This window comes from Gambusia affinis, linkage group LG21 (genome assembly GCF_019740435.1).
Source record: "Gambusia affinis linkage group LG21, SWU_Gaff_1.0, whole genome shotgun sequence".
NCBI lineage: Eukaryota > Metazoa > Chordata > Actinopteri > Cyprinodontiformes > Poeciliidae > Gambusia > Gambusia affinis.
In genome coordinates, this window is record NC_057888.1 from 15,135,197 (window position 1) to 15,153,052 (window position 17,856).

At 40.2% G+C, this 17,856-nt stretch overlaps 1 protein-coding gene across 4 annotated transcripts in view; it reads right to left on the reverse strand.

Moving 5' to 3' along the window:
* Window positions 1-17,856, reverse strand: part of phldb2b (pleckstrin homology-like domain, family B, member 2b) — a 38,100-nt gene that overhangs the window by 17,544 nt on the left and 2,700 nt on the right. For all 4 annotated transcript variants that reach the window (XM_044104827.1, XM_044104826.1, XM_044104828.1 and 1 more), the window contains exons 2-8: window positions 15,140-15,196; window positions 14,859-14,982; window positions 13,740-13,838; window positions 13,402-13,485; window positions 5,203-5,322; window positions 3,195-3,376; window positions 1,720-2,925 (exon numbers count right to left, since the gene is read on the reverse strand). In XM_044104827.1, the coding sequence (XP_043960762.1) occupies window positions 1,720-2,925; window positions 3,195-3,376; window positions 5,203-5,322; window positions 13,402-13,485; window positions 13,740-13,838; window positions 14,859-14,982; window positions 15,140-15,196 (1,872 nt within the window). The remainder of the gene's footprint in view (window positions 1-1,719; window positions 2,926-3,194; window positions 3,377-5,202; window positions 5,323-13,401; window positions 13,486-13,739; window positions 13,839-14,858; window positions 14,983-15,139; window positions 15,197-17,856) is intronic.

Genomic DNA, 17,856 nt, shown 5'->3' on the forward strand with positions numbered 1-17,856 from the left:
CACATGCATCACTTAATAGAAACATATGAATCTGTAATTGTATTTCTGTTTTTTATGTCCACAATCTTTTGATTTAATACCAACACATACTGGTCATGCTGGTAAAGTGAGATTGCAACTGAGTGTTTGAGTAAACAAGGCAGAAATTACATCAGTGAGTAACCAAAGAGTAAGTTGCTGCCATTTCAATTTGAAGTCAGCTCTATTAGAATATGAGCTCTGTCTCTTTCCAAAACAGAAGTGAAAGTGTTTGATAATTCTAAAGTCTATTTATTTAATCTAGGTTAGTGAAATATGACAACATATGAGAGATGTATAAAGACAGAGAAACAATAACTATATGATCACACTTGTTGTTATGTGTTATGCATTTGGGTGTTTATCCACCTGCTACACTAAGTCTGTAATCTTGGTTTCCCTGACCCACATCTAAATGATGGACTCTGTGGCTACTCAGTGGTTGAAACCGCTCTGGGCGGACCTCCAGATGACTGACATAAACATCTATCAACATGTACACACATACACACACAATTCAAGCATAAGGTTAAGAATAGTCTTGTTAGTGCAGGCTAACTGCCATGAGCATCTGTTGAGTGGTAAACCTCACTGTGTGTGTGTGTGTGTGCTAAGCTCCCTGGGAGAGTATATTTGAGAGGCCAAAGAGAATGCTATTCTGGAGGCAAGCATTCCTATGCTAACTTGCTTTCTGAAGACCATTTGTGAGCATGTGCATTCCACGCTTCCACTGTCAGTGATGACTTTTAACACAACCGTCCTTTTTTTCTTCAGAGCCTTCATTTTAGGAGCACAGAACCCATCAGTAAGCATGGCTGATTTACAAAAATTATCCTCTTGAAACTCTTGTGAAAGACTCACAGGACCACAGTGGTCTAGTTGATCCGCTGAAATCAGTTCTCATTGTCAGTTGCTTGAGGAAAATTTTGTTCTCAGCCTCATGTTTTACCCCCTTCGCTGATTGTGAAACTGTTGTGTGACTGTTCTGAATTTCATGGGTGTTTATATGTGGAAAACAGAGATTCTCAACTTCCATGAGCCAGTCTTCTGACTATCTATCAAGGTAGGACAGGTTGCACTGATGCACAGAATTCAGCTTATTCAGTCAGAGAGCAGAATAGGCAATCTTGAGGAGCAATTGTTTAAGTTCGCAAGGAGGTACATACTGAAATACTAAACTCCCCCTGATCAGTTCTGATCCTATGCAATGGAAGAATTTCTCATCAAGGCCTTCCGTTCTATTTTTTCCCAATAACATGGAAAATAAAATGAGATTTTCCAACTTGTCAATCATTGTCCTCATCCTCCAAACTTTTGAACTCATAATAGTTGTTCCTCTCTGCCTAATCACTGTGTTTACAATACTGTGGTAAACCACACACATGAGAAAACACCATGATGTCCACTGCAACAAAGGTGTTTCAGAGGAGCTTGGTTCGATGTGTCTTGTGGACCGTGAAGGGTCTGTGCAAAAACAAACATCCCAAAACCACGAGACCACACTTCAACAGTTCAAACATGCTGGACCCTTCAGTAGCAGAGTCCACACCGAAGAGTGTTATTATGGTCACCAACTGCTTTTTGGGGGGGGTTTTTAGCCGCATATCAAACATATACTGGTAAGTACACAAGAACAACAAAAACATCTTATCATTTACAGAAAATATAGACAACCTAACAGATGAATACTTTGCAACTTACCAGTCTCTCCACCTCCTGCTCACGAAGTCGCTCCTCTTTCTGTCTATGGTGATAATCCGTCAGTTCTTCCTTCCCACTAAGAGAGCTAATACTTCCCCTTCTTTCTCTAAAACCCCCAGGTGGAGCCACTCCTGCCTTTCCAAACGACTGTCTCCTCTCCCCAAGGCCAGTACCATGATCCGTCCCCGCCTTCCCAAATGAAGCCCTTGTTTCCCCAAGTCCCATCTCCAGGCTTCCAACCTGTCTCTCTTTCTCTCCCAAGGACCTCTCAATAACTGCAGACACTCCTTGGGTGCAGTTAAATTCTGCCTCAGGAGGGCTGGATCTTGTGGAGCTGATTGAGCCCGTTGAGCTGGTGGAGGTTAGGCTGAGTTTTTTGGCAACTCTTGGAGAAGAAGAGCCCCCTGCTTTGGATGGGATTGTCACATCTGGTGGAGCAGTTGTGGTATAAGTGGAGGAGGAAGAGTTTTTAGGGGAGGAAAGAGAAATAGACACAACGCCTTCACCCTGAGTATTGGTCTGGATGTGATTCTTGTTAGATGCTTGCTGGAGTGAGTTACTGGAGCTGTGGCTGTATTCGGGGTTGGCATTTGGATTGTGGCTGAAAGACTCCTTGCCTAATTTGTAACTCCCATTCATGTCAACCTGTCTCTGTGGGAGCATCGACAAGAGCAGCGTTCCACTGCTTTCACCTCGAGGACAAGGGGAAGGACAAAGACGTGGCAGTGATCGGCTTTGTCCTCCAGTCATAAGTCCGCTGAGTGACCCAGCTGAATATTTCCTGGTTCGAATGGTGGGTGATGGATCTTGGTTCCCATAGGTACGCCGACCCAATCGAGGGCTTGACGGCATGCTGACAGCACCTCCCGCTGATGGAGCGCGGGATGTAGAGGAGGAAGGAAGAGAGAGGAGAACGTTATCACTACTGGCAACAGAAGTGGAAGAACCTCCACCGTTCCATGTGGACAATAAAGAGGAGGAGCCTGGATTGTTCAGTCGTCGACTGTCTGAAATGCCACGGTTGTCCTGACTGCGGCTGACAGAACCACGAGAGGAGGTCAGAGGGTCGGACCGTCGTCCAGGGGGAAGATGGGAACCAGATTTCAAAGAGACGGGTGGACGATCAGAGCTGTAGAAACGCCTCGCCTGTTCCTGGTAGGCTGATGAAGATGTGGCAGGACTGGAAGTGGGTGTGGTGGGAGGAGACTGAAAAAAGGGGAAAAAAAATAAAAGTCTCATAAACTTGTAAAAAAAATGACAAGGTACAAGAATTGTTTGTTTTTTTCCAGTGACACAAGTAAAACATCCGGGATAATATTCAAACCAATCGTTTTCATTACTAGTGAGAAAATGTTGGGGGGGTTTTTTTTAGCCTAAAGCGGATTTCAAGGATAACCAAACAAACTTCCTAAAGTCTATGAAAGCATTCTGTACAAGGATAATAAACCATGTGTTGGACTTGAAGCAGTGCTGACCTGTGTGACACTAAAGTAGGAGGGGTTAGCATTCCCATTGGCTCTCAGGCTGTTTTCCAGGGCTATTTTTTTGCGTTGCAGGGTATCCATCAAATCCCGGAGCTCAGAGGCTGATCGCATCCCTCTAGCACTACCGCTGCCTCCGACTGCATGGCTGTAGTCACTGCTGAACTTTAGATAATCTGCAAGAAAAGCTATGAATTAACAGGTGAACAGACAAGGTCATAGGAAACAGACTAAATTAGATAGAGATGAGAAAAACAACCAAGCAAATTGGAACAATGTGCAAATATTTGATACATTATGGAACTAAGAAAAGAAAAAAAAGGGAAGTTGTAATTGTAATCCTTTTGGTAAAAATAAATTGAGGCTAAATAAGGACAAAAGTGTTGAATGAGAAAAAAAAAAGAAGAAAAACCAAAGGAGAAAGCTTGCATGTCTACTTGAATTCACAGGTATTCAATAATTAAGACTTTTGGCAGAGCCCATCAAGTCAAAATAGTCCACAAATGGAAAGGAGAATCTAAGTATAGGATTTGACTCGCACACACATTTGGACCTAGTGCAGACACACAAGATCTGTCTATTAGATCCAAAACAAACAGTTTAACTTGAGCGGAGTTGCTTGGAATGGGATTTTGGTTAATGAAAAGGCCCACAAACTATTGTAGAGTGCCCTAAAGAGATCCCCTCCTCACCACCAGCACCCTTTCCAAAGGCTTTTTATTTTAAGGACTTGCAGCAGAGTCTTTGAAGGTCTTTCCCCAAACCTCAATTGAGTCTGTTCTACTTCCTTCTTTCTCAACGTTACTTTTTTTTTTTTTTTTTTTTTTTGCAGGATCAGCAGAGGTGTGTTTGACTGATAGTCCTAGTTTGATGCACAGTAAAAACTGCCCAAAACTAGACTCAAATATCCAGCCATCGACTGTGCAGGTGAAAACATATTAGGTGAGGTAGCAAAACCTGCCCATCTTATTTGAAACTCCTGTGGTTTTATGTGGAAAAGAAGCTATTACGATCTTAAGCTTAGACCACCCAGTGTTTTAATGCCACATTTACTCAGAAACACATGCACACACACGAGCGCACGCACGCACGCACACATGCTGGCAGAAACATTTTCCTTCAACCCAGAACTGTGGATCTGCTAAATAAAAAGTGTTTCTCTGTCCAGGAAAGATGATTGTTTAAGCTTGGTTGAAGGATTTCAAAGCAGAAGCGAAAATATGTAAAAGGTCAAAAGGACAAAAAATAGCAACATAAAATGTGTCCGTGTGGGAAACCGTTAAAACTTGACATGGTGTTGAGAAATGGGGCAGAAAATGAAAGACATCATGAGATGTCATAAGATCTAGAACCTCACACACACATGCAGTTTGTTTCCATACATGGGCAGATTTAAAACAGAGCTCTGGTGGTGGTAGTGTGCAACAACCCGCTTTTACCTTAATAACTCTCCACTTGTTGTGCCCCAGCTATTCTTGCTTTGTGTAGGAGTCTTCCCCTTACAGTTCATGTCAGAATAAGACTCTTAACAAACTGGATGCTGAAGGCAGTAGTCATAGCTCACAGCAAAAACAGCTTTGTCAGTGTGTCTGTGTAAAGCTTGTGCCTCAGGTTAAAAAGATAAGGAATTCCACTGACAGTGGCTTACACACCTTGTGCCAATCAATCTCTGAGGAGACACTAAAATCCAGCTGTCTCACCAAGGCAACCGAGTTACCAGATGAGAAAAACATTCCAATGCTTTGGAAAGGTAAAATTTTTGCACATGTGTGACATGCCTAGATTTAAAGGCACTCGAGTATCCAGTTAATGATTGCAAATGTGTACTTTCTAAACATGGAATGCCGGGATGATGCAAACGTTTAAAACGGACAAAGTGGTTTAAGAGAGAGTGGAGGTTCAAAAGAAAGAGAGGGCACAGAAATACAAGCAGGGGCTCAACAACAGTTCTGGTTCAGGGAAAGGTTTTACAACTTTTAACGGCAATCTTCTGTGTACGTACCTGTGTTGTAGGCTAAAGCTGACACTGGGCTCTTTTGTGGAAGCATGCTCTTCATTCTGCTGGCCTCTGCAGGATGGTTGAATCGGAAGTAGTAGGACTTACCCAGACACAGGGAATATCCTAGAAGAAGAACATAACAAAATAAGTGCCTAGAAGGCCATGAAAAAAAGAATTCTTGAACTTTTTTCACTTTTTTTACATTAAAACTTTGAACTTTATTGGGATTTCACATGAAAGACCAACGTAAAGTGGCCCAAACCTGCGAAGTAGAAAGTAAATGATTTTTAACACAGTCAAAAAAAAAAAATCTGAGGTTTTTGTATTCAAGATTGCTGGACTGGCCTGTATTGAGCCAATAATTCTGACCAGCGTCCTTGTCACCAAACAGCATAATACTGCCACTTCTATGCTTCACAGTAAGGAGAACAGTGTTCACTTTTGATGGCTTGGAACAAACTGCAAATGGAAATTCTTAAGCCGTTCTTTTAACAAAGTCGGTTTTCTTCAATTGGTAGGAACGTTTTTGCTTGACTTAGTAGCTGTCCTCTTCACAGTTTGTTCCAACTAAGCTTTGGATCTCAAAAGCTATTCAAGACTTACTATAGCCTTCTTAGCTGTTTCTCTGATTAATGCTCTCATTGCCCTGACTTGCCAGTTTTGGTAAACCTACCATGTCTCAGTAGGTGACAAAGCTTTTTTGAAAGCCACAAATCTTTTTTCCTTACACTTTGTAATTACGTGGTACTGTTTGTTAGTCTTTACACCATAAGCCAATGAGTCACAGAAGCTGGGTTGTAGCTGTTTTGAGTTTTCAAGTGAGAACATTAAACTGGAGGAAGGAAAGTATAGGGATGCATTCATCAGATTCTCTGTAGGATCTACTAGAGAAGAGCTTATAGTGAGTAAAAACAAACTAATTAGCTATAAAGAGTAAAGTACATAATCACATAAATACACGAAACAAAATCTTTTCAGGAAACAAATCTGTATACTGTAATGAGTTCAGAGGCACAAGTTGGCTTCAAAATCAAATAAGCTTGGAATATTTATTCACAGCCAGACTCTCTCCTGCTCATGCTCGCACACAGCTAGCCATCCCAGTCCCACAGTGTTTGCTCTGGCCATCAATTAGGCGGAGAGGGCCAGGTATTAAACAAGACGTCAGGGTCGCAACCTCTGTAATACACAGCCAGCCACAGCTGTCCAAATACATCGCATGGCCGCAGAAAAGCAGCAGGGTTGACACTTAGAGAGACTTAAGCGTTATTCAACACAAAAAGAACCAATGTATCAACTTTTCTTTTGTCTGCAACTTTTTCTCCATGATTTACTCGCCAGTTTTGCTGAGGACAGAAGATTCAGGTAAGCCTGTAAAACCCCATAATGTTCGCACATGTGCAAAGAGCTGAGAAAGCACCTCTGAAACAGCTCCGTTACAGTTACATCAGATTCCTTAGATCTGAAGTCAGACACCACACTGAGGCAGGGGGGGATAACAAGAGGGCGAATGGAAAAAGACTCAATGGAAAAACGTCAAAAATATTTTCCTTACTCTTTTTTTTTTCAGCGTCTTACATTTACTCTGTTCTTATTCCCACTCACAGCCTCGACTCCAGGTTAAAAGTGAGTGAATACATTTTTACCCTCATTAAATCCAAGAGTTTCTATCTGCCAGACTCTGCTTTGGACAGCACCCCCCACCCCCTTCAAAGTTGTAATTCTTAGCACAGATGGAGACCTGAATGCAGTGCTGAGATGGAGCAAACACCACACACACACTAAGAAAGAAATGTTTAGTCTACACAGCTGGACTGTGAACTATTCAAATCCATGTCTATGTAAACAGACACCGGCAAGTTTAGGCACAAAGGGTGAGGAAGTGGCATTAAGACAGAAAGATCATAAAGACGAGTTTACGTGAAGGAAACGTCCACGGCACACACACTCAGACACACACATATACATGCAGCTATTCAGATCTAATAATACATGTTCGTCAAAGCCAGACATGAGTAATGACAGTCTTCGACGTGTTGTGCATCATCTGTATGAGGAAACATTTCTTTACAGTGTCTGCTTAATGGGTCACAGCACCCCTCAGAATTTAGCAAGACTCCAATCAGCAACAGTTGGATTCTTGCAAGTTAACTCTTGTGAAAATCCAATTTCCTCCCCCCAATAACCTCACCATGGGCCGCCTTTCAAGTGGAGAGCGAAATGCATGTCCTGATTTGTTAACAGCCTCTTAGTCTTTTTAATTTCCTCTCAGCTCCTTCATCTATAAAATCTATTAACTAACCTGCTCGTCTTTTTTTTAATGGTTTTACAGCCTTTATTGCAGTATGCTATGTGATGCAGGCAAAGGGATAGAGATAGAAAGCATACTATCTGTGTTAATCACGTAGCATAAGATACACTTTCAAAGCCTTTTCTAAGTATTTACATCCACTCAACTGTTTTTTTCCCAAAACCTTTTACTGCAAACATGAACACATTTCATAGGAATTTTATTAAATAGATCAGCACAAAACAGTACGTATGATGTTACAAGAAAAATAATTACGACAATTTTTGACGAAAACCTGTTGGATGCTGCAAAAGTGTAAACTAGTAGCTAGGTTCACCTTCCACCATCAGGCCTGTCATATTAAAAAACTCTACTCGACGATAAATGCTCCCCCTATTTATATTAATGATGTTTTGAGTCTATTTCCAAATAATGTATTGATAATGGCATGATAATCAAAGTTCTCTCTCTCTCTCTCAAAGAGCAATAAACTTACATTTTGCTCAGAACACTTCTCTGAAACTGAAAGAGATTTTAAATATTAAAAATAAAGCACAACCAAAAACAAAAAACTAACAAAATGGAAGTAAAAATAACACATACGACTGAAACCATAACTAAAATGGATTAAGTTGTCTCTGTACACCAAATTGCCCTTCAAAAATTATTAATCATCAGAAATTTCTTTTCATTTTAAGTTCATTTTAAGTTACTATGTGATTAACTGATTAACTGCTCGCTGAACAGGCTTTTCCATGAGGTCAGCACCCATAAACATACAATGGAATGGCCGAGATCCAATCATGTTTATGTGTTGGAATGGTCTAATCAAAGTCCTTTCCCAAATCCAACTGAGAATCTGTAACTGGGCCTTAACATTGACATTGACAAACACACTCCATTTAATATGAGTAAGTTACAAATTATTTTGTAAAAAGATGAGCAAACATGTCAGTGTCTCCAGCAAATCTGGTAGAAAGAAACTCACTGAGACAAAGTAGTGATTCAAGCAGGCTGAATACAAATACTCCACACTGATCAGATTTTTATCTGTACAACTTCATGAAAACAACACATCCTTAACCTTCTGCTTCCCAGTTTTGCACTACTTGGTCAGTCACATAAAATTCCGACAAAATACAATGAAGTTTGCGGCTGTGACCTTTCGAGGGTTATTAATACTTTGCCAAGACGCTGTAAATTCTTAATTGCTTAAATGAGATAAAATCAAGTCTCTTGTTATTAAAAGGTTGAAATGATTCCGGCTGTTCTACTCAATAAAACCCATTTGATCTCATTCACGTGCTCCCTTGTTAACCAGGAAATTGAGTTTGCTGCCCGTGTCGGAGCATGCTTTACCCACAACACACACAACATTCAAAGACCTTCTTTCATAACAAGAAACAACTTGAAATTTGTCTGTATATGCATTTACAGGATAATTTAAAGTCTGTGATCTACAAAGTCAGACCTCAGAGCCTTTGAGGACACAGATGTACGGGCCGCTTCATGTCTGGAGCCAATTTCTGTTCCCATGTAGATCTACGCATGCCACAGCGTTATGGGAGGGGAAACTCTTGCTCTGTTTGAGTTAACATAAGTGGAGGAATCGACAATTTGAGACAATTAGGCTATGATGCAAAAATAAACAGGTTGCTGAGATCCCATGTCCAACAAGTACCACGATGGGGCTAAAGTGGCCTGTCTTTATCAGCTTTGACGTACAAGGTAATCACTTAAACACTTCAAAGTACAGTTAGGAAAATTCCTGACAGTTCTCGTCTGAATGGAGAAGTAGCTTTTAAAAACAGTTGTGGCTAGAATGCAGTAGAAATCACTTGGATCTAGAAGGGAGTTCATTCATTCATGAAATGATGCATAAACACAGGTTCCCAGTGGGAGAATAAGCCACACATTAACCCTCCGTGGAGCAAAGGCAATCAAAAGCAACTCCATGAAGACGGAGACCGATCTTTCTCAGGGGATAGGTTAAAGATTCTAATACTGCGCAGCTCAGATGACACAGCATCTCTGCTTCTTGTCAAATCGTACCCATGGCGCACTGACCCATTCCACATTCACCAAGCCCAAAAACAAAACAAAAAACAAAACAAAACAAAAAAAAAATCGACAATCTTCCATCTGTTTTAAATCGGAAATATAGTCTAAAACTTGTGAACGAAGACAGGATAAGGTCGACACATCTCTGTTATTATTTAAAGCTGATAACAAAAAAAAAAAACAGCTCAAAAGTGCAAATGGCAAGCAGTGCACAGTACCTGCAAGACCAATGACTTCACAGGTTTTGTGTCCAGGTGTCAGGTAACATGACCGTGGCTGGCTTCATTACCATAAGGCTCGTACTCTTTTGTTTGCTCACCCCTGTCTGAGAGTTCACAGGCTTATTTATTCCTCCAAAGTCCACACCTAAATGTTTAATTCAATCAGAGTGCATGTAGCGCAACAGATTGTGAAAGAATACAGCTGGAATCTGACTGAGACTTTCAACACTATGTGGCTTGGTTTGCCCTTTGCAGCAACAGTAGTGATTTACACCTCCAAATAAATCTGTAACTAGTTACTTATTATTTAAGGCTATTTCACAAAGTTTTTAGCTGGATCGTAATCACAAATGATCCTGGCTAAAAAAGAAAAAGAAAAAAAGGTGCAAAATCAGATTATAACAGTCTTGAGATCTACCAGACAAAGAGACAGAGAGATAACCAAAACAAAAGGAAGCTTAATACAGTCATACAGGTTGCATTTAACACATATGCACAAAAAAGTAGAGTGCCTAACACTATGACAGACCATAAAAAGCTAATCCTATTTTAAATTCTTCTTGAAATGACTTAATACGTGGAAATAATACGTTCGTCATTTGTTATTATGGTGATTTATGTCCAAATCGTCAGAAGGAAAAAATAAACACATTCCATTCTGAAAGTTACAAAGAGTTACATTTTAGTAAAATAAAGGGAAACGGAAACAAATGACGCCACTGTAATTGCAACTTTGTAGCTAATAAATTCGTTACTAACCTTGTGAGTCCCATTCAGTAAACGCTCGGCGAATACAAGTATTGTTTTTCCTCTCTCTTTTTCTTAAGCGGTTTTAGAGAGACCCTGCTTTAACAGAAAGCTCTCCTGTAAGCAAAGCTGAAATAAAGGCTCGTTTTAAATTTGGGAGCTGCTGTTTGTTTCCCTGCTCGGTGATGAAACGCCTCCCCAGTCGTCCTGACTCCGTGTCGGAGAAAGTTCAGTGATTTACCATCCACCAGCCTCAGCCCGGGGACTGTACCAAGTTTCACTATTAAAAAAAGGGGGGTTGAGCATCCCTAGTTGCCATTGGAGAAATCACTTTAAAAGTAGGCAAAATAAAAAATAAAAAGCAATGTTTCTTATCAGACCGTCATGAAGACAAAATACACATGGACGCCAGTTTATGAGCTACGCAATAAAAGCGTGGTACGTAGTCAACCCTGGTGGGTAGATGGTACGTTCAAAGACGGTACAACGGTGAGGTATGTGGAGGACGCCCCCTCAACTTTCTTTGTCTCCCTACCTATTTCTATTCAACTTTTTAAATCCACTTGACAAGTGTAGCGCCAAAACATGCAAATACGTTCAGCTGTATTCTCGTTTCGGGCTTAAAAATGTTTCATGGTGACAAAGATGAGGTTTATACTACAAAACAAACTGAGGAGCTCAAAACAGGCTTGCGATTTATGTAGAAGTTAGAAGATGAAACAATGCAGCAAAATCCTTTACATTTTAGAGGACACACAATCTAAGTCTACTCTTGCTTTGTTCCAGGGCTTTTATGAGGGATGACTGTAAGACATTAAGGGAGAAAGAGGAGCAGCTTGGTGGAGCAGTCTTCATTTGAATGAGTAATGTGAATACTGGGAGGTTGAGTTTCTTTTTCTGCCCCGTGTATGTTACAGAGTTCAAACACATTTTTTCAAAGATATATGCTTTTCCACACGTGGATCTTCAGGTAACGTTTTTCTTAGCCTATTTTAAGGTATTGGGATAGAGGCAACAATGAAATAGAGTCCCTTTTCTTTTCCCATATCTCTCCAGACCATACTAAATGCATACATCAAATTCTACAGTTTTTCAGAGTGCATAGAAACCTGAACAATAATCATAGAGATTTTTTTTTTCAACAATATTCATATGTGACACATCTAGCCTATAAGCTTCACAGTCGTGGTTGTTGCACATGCACTGTCGCCATTCCATGAGAAAGTACTGGGCTCAAATCACGTTGCAGGCTCTTTCTGTGAGGTTGCGTGTTCTTGTCATGCACATGGTTCTGATGTCCCCTTGCTATCCAAAATCATGCACGCTAAGTTTATTGTGGACTAAATTACCCTTAAGGTTGTGTGCATCCATGGTGGTTTGTCTTTGTGTTTCCCAATGAGGGACAGAGAGTCTGTTCAGGGCATATACCCCGTCTCCAATGCTGGAGAAATGCACCAGATCCCTCACAAACCCGTCAGGTCTACAGAAAACGAATGGATAATTTGATACTTTCCTAAACAGTTTGATTGCCGTTGCTTCCCTTTATGTATCAGAAGTGCCTTCCAGCTGTTCCAGTGACTTACCAGTGAGGCTTATGTGATTCCAGGTCAAGCTCCAAATACCAGAATGCAAAACAGATCATTTCCTAAACATAGTAAATTGGCTCAAGGCCTCCCTCATGTGTATTTTTGATGAGAGTTTTCTTGGTGTTTCTCAGCCCGCAGAAATGAGAAGCCAGAGGATGTTCCCGAGGTATGAATCTCGTCTGAGGCTCTCCATATTTTTTCCAGACATTCCCTTTTCCTTTTACTGCAATTTCACCAAACCCATCACCATCTACCTCAACTCTTTAATTAAATGAGTTTCAACATTTAGTAATTAGCAAAGTATTTTTGAATTTTGAATTTTTGTTTTTTCTTTCCCCTCCCCCCACAACCTCACAGCACCCTGGGCTTGTGTCTGTGGATACTCTGAGACAATGTCAATATTTGAATCAGCAAGGCTCACCACAAAGACAAATAAGCCTGTCAATATTTAACTTGAAATGGCTAGGCTTGACAGAGCACAATGAGGAGGTCTGAAAAAGGTAAATGTAAAGGAGAGACAAGTCGTGGTGCAGTGGTTTCAGGAAAAAGGGAACACTCTGCAGGAGGGAAAATTCTGAGAAACTAGATAAGGGAAAAGAGCAGACAGGGTAGACGGGCAACGGATAAATCGTTCAGGATAGGTCTCAGAAAACAGAGACGTAAAGGGCCAGGGTGAAAAGCAATGGAAGTTAAGAACTCTTAAAAGCAATTGAGAGAATGTTTCAGTGTGCTCTGACTCCTTTTTGGAGTCCACAATGACAGAATGTGAAGACTTATGTATGCCGCTGCAGCATACATAGGTTTGGAAACAGTGACTCATTATGGAAGCTTGCTGTTCCAAACCACTATGAATTAAACCAAACCAGAGGTATACGTCCCCCACACACGCACACACACTTCCAGCCTCCATTAAACATGCATCATGTTAAACACAGACACAGCCAGGAGAACATTTCTGCACACACTGAAACACTGCACACCCATTTGTTTCCCTGCATAACGTCAGCAGTTGCCCATGTGACTCATACGTAGAGAGGAATGCAAGCCTACTAAACCACAAACTACCCTCTTTTTTTTTTCTTTTGCAGACAAACACATAAACATGTTAGGAAATACTAAAAGCTTGAACACAAACCAAGGAAGTGAATTTCCGTTTAAGTTATGTACTAAATTTAACCAGTAGGGGGCAATATTTTAAGCATTTTCCAAACAAACAAAAAAAAAAAAAAAGAGGCTTGCTTCTGTGTGCAAGCAAGAGGAATATTTAATAATGTGCGCATGAATGTGTACACCTTACCCTGAGTTAGTGGTGTGGGGACGGTTACCTGGACTCCATCCAGACTGCATAGATGACCACAGGGGTCAAGGGTCACCACCCCTCCTGTTGTAACAATTATGAAACAAGTGTTTCATAAAAAAAAAAGAACAAGTGAAAACACAGTGTAGGACAAATCATTTAAAGGGGTAGTTTCGGGTTTTTAAAATGTTGTTCTGTTAAAAGATCTCTAGCCGCTAACTTTAATCTAGACTAAACCACAAGAAACTACTGATCAATGCACATGGTATGTTGTCAACATTCATACAACAGCTTGTCAGTGTTAAAAAGCTGTTATATTAAGGTGAACTGATGCCAACCTTCATTGATGATATGACAGTGCTCTGCCTCAATGCCAGGCCCTTCAATCGTAATGTCCTGAGGGACGGGAGCATCTTCTCGGCCTATACGCGTCAACCCTGTGACGCAAATCAATGACAAACGATTAGTAGTGAACAGTTTGAGCTACTGACATACATGCCTACATAGGTCACTTTTTAAACTGAGCTCTCTTGCACATTATCTGTTCAAGTCACAATGGAAATGAGGGCCAATTATGGGTTACTTGTGATTATGCAGAATTAAAAAAACAACAACAACTGCAGGGCAAATGTTTTCTCTTTGTGCAAAAACCTTGCGTAAAATTACTATGTAAAAAGCTTTAAGTGCGCTAGAGTCATCATTCTTATTAAGATAGTTTTGTATTAACTACATGTCAGTCAGTTTGCATTAGTATTCCTTGTAATATCCAGAGGCTATTAAACATTAATCAGCAGTACAAGCATCCCTCTCATGTTGTATTACATCCTACTTGGACCATTTTACTATCACTTTTTTGGCAACCATCTAGAATACCAATGAGGAAACCAGCTTTATGGGAAAATACATTCTAGCAGGATGATTAAGATACATGTGCAAAACAGTTTGTTATACAATTTTATCTGACTATAAAAGAACATTCTGCACATAAACAAACAAATTGAAAACACATTTTCTTGTAATGCTTTTTGATCTATAGATTTACATTTCTCATAAAACTTTAAATCTCAATAGTACACTTTGAAGCTTGGGATTGTGCCAACACCTGTGTGAATATTTTATTGCTGCTTTTTTGGATATTCCTACCATTCCACATTTACAGATATTTCAGCTACTTTGTCACTGCAACCATGGAGCAGATACAGAGAGTTGGGGGTTGGGGGGAGATCAACACCGTAGGAGTTTAGCAAGAGAAAGCAAAGACACAGGGAGAGATTAGAGGGCATCTGGTTTCACTCCAGGCTCCATGTCAAAGCATTGCACGGCAGGTGAGAATACATTAGGAGATTTAATGGTCTGCATCCTCTAGATCGGAGATGTAAGTGAAAATAAATAGTGACCCGGTAATCCCAAGCTTTTTTTTTTGTTTTGTTTTGCTGTCTGTTAGTAATGTATGTTACCTTCTTTTAGTGGCAGCAGGGTGATAGCCACACTCAGTCTCCCACTGCCTAAGCTAACCAGATGAGGCGTCACAGTCTGAACCTTCAGGCCTTTTCCCGTGTCTATCAGGTCCAAGGGTGGAGACTGCAAGGATTAATGGGGAATAACCAGTCGTACTTATTGCATTTTAGGGATGTAACAACACAACATAAAAGCTGATTCTTTGCTGCTATGAATTTTCTGCAAAATAAATGCAAATGTGCCACTGATGGCTCATGTTTGTGGGAGAGTTTTATTTCACCTTGGGTTCTGGCAGACACATCTGATCCGACTCTGGCTTAAACATCATCTCGGCTTCCTGAAAGGACATACAAACACAATGTTCTGTGAAAGCGATTAAAAGTTCTTGAGGCAATATGGATGAGACGATTGGTAGGCTGCCAGTCCACTACAAAACCAACATATTCACAGACAATCCCACTAAGAAGTAACAGCTGATGCAGTTCTCTTTAAGAAAGAAATCAGGGATGTTATTTATTAGAGAATACAAGGATAGTAGAAAATCAGAGGTTTCTAGCATGCAAACTATTCAAATTACTGGAAATTATCATCTTACATGAGTCCACATCATTTTTTTTTTTTTAGTTTCCTTTGTCATCAGAACCAAAGCCAGTGCTTATTTGGCACTATTTGAGAATAAAACTGGTGTGCTTTTAATTACACCAGATTCTTAAAGCAGTTTTAACAGTGATGGATGTTTCACATCCCATCATTGATTATCCAAATTAAAACAGAATGTCACAAACAATGAAATTGTCTGACTCTCTAAAAAGTGAATTACTTTTTATTTGTATTCCCTATCACTGACCCAATTCTCTTTTTCCCCTTGAAAATCAACTCTCATCACACACAGCAGACATTCATTTAGCTTACAGCGCTTTCTAAAACTATACATATCACAGGAACGTTTCTCCTTTTCATCATGATAACACATTATGTTCCCAAATATGCACAGTTAGAATTTGATGCAATAGATCGACACAAAATATTTGAAAAGTGGAAGACAATTGACGGGGAGGGTTTCAAAACAACATACAATTTAAAATCTAGAAAGTGCGGCATGCATTTGTTTTCAATATCACAACACATTTTTTTCTTTTGGGTTTTACAGAAAATCCTTTCACTGCAATAACAGTTGCATGTTTTTCTTCACTTAAGTTTCTAACTGCTTTACACATTTAGTTGAAAATTATTCTCTGCAAAAGCTTGAACGAAGAGTGCGACAATCAAATTTCAGATTTTTACTGGAGCATTCTAACGTGAATATGCTTTTACCTAAGCTGGACCATTAAGGTACTTTCTAAAAAAAGCTAAATCACAACAGAAAATGTCAAGACCGTATCTTTGCTTCCTGGCAGTAATCCACGACAATATTTTTGGATCATTTGAACTATTATGTTGTGCAAATTAAAAGCCAGCTCCAAACGGAAAGGCTCAATGTTTAATAACAGGAGGTGAAATTCAAAAATAAATGAAAAATCTTAAATCAGTCAGCCATGAAAGCAAGAGAATGGCAAACTTTGAAGAGGAAACGAGGCAGAGAGGAAGATGAGAGGGAGAGAAATCAGAAGTGTGGCAGTGTATATTTTTTGTAAACATCCACAGATCGTGTGCCAAGGAGTTCCTGTGAACTGCCCTACAATTCAGCAGAGAGAAACAGAGAGAGAGAGAAAAAGAAAGCTTACCACTATTTGTGTGCCCACACATAAAAACCTAAAATATGAAATACTGCTCCCCAAAGTGGCAACAGTTGCAGCACATGGGGAACCGCCAGAACCACTCTGTGTTTTACACCTCAGACCATTTCCTCTGGTGTTCTGTCCTCAACCTGTAATAATCTTTTAATAGCCTAAAATAGCCACCTGAAATAGCTTTCATAACAACTAACTGTATTGGGTATTTTTCCAGTTCTTTTCCTTCCTTTCGGTTTTGAAACTCTGTCATGTCCTCATCTGTGTTTTCCCAAAGTCGGTGCCTTATGTCGATCTCATCCTCCTGTCTTTTTCTGCACTTTTGCCGATCCATGCCCTCCTCTCCCCCTGTCGTGTTTAATCTCGCTTCCTGTCTTTTCCCATTCGTTCCTCCAACTTGTTACAAAGGGGAAAGCAAATGGAGCACTGCCCTGCACGGCTTCCTCTAATTCAGCCACAGCTTCCTTTCTGGGGACGTTTCCTTTGCTGCTTTGGCACCCTCACTACCTCCAACAATTCCCCCGTCTCTCAGACACGGCCGTGCCTGCAGCTACCCTCATAACCTCCATCCGTGCACAAACATCCACAAATAAACCCATATATCAGCTCTTTATCTTTTTTTTTTTCTGTACAAATATGGGCTACGCATTCCTGTGACTTTACTTCTTTTTTTTTTTTTGTCCATTGGTGTAGACAAAGCAAATCTGCCATTTGTTATGGCAACATTATTTGAAGAAAAAAATACTTCAGAGTCAAGCAAGGAACAAAAGGATTTCTTTAATCCTGAAGGAGAATGTTAGAATAAAGTTTCCTCTCTGTCTGCCATGGTTTCTTAGCTCCACCTTCTCTCTTGCTTTTGCAAAGATGCACCACTTCATTCTTTTGTTCTTCCTCATTATTAGTCCCCGGAGCCCATAATCACCTTCTCTCTCCAGGTGAACGCCTTCCAGGACGGGTCATGACAAGTCTGTGGCTTTGTTGGCCTTGGTTAAAGAAGAACAGCGAGCTGTGTCAAGCCCCCTTTTTGGATATCTACAGGTTTATTTTTATATTTTTTTTTCATCATCTTACCAAAACATCACGGCTGACCTGAAAAGATAAGCTAAAACACGATTTTGCATGGTGTTATGCATTTTTGAGTTAGAACCTTGCAAATAGTTTCTATCGTGTCTTGACGAATTAACTTCATATTGACACAGGTCTCTTAAAAAAAACCCATCTTTGATGCCATCTGTGAAACAGCTGAGTCTGAAACGTGCGGTTTGCC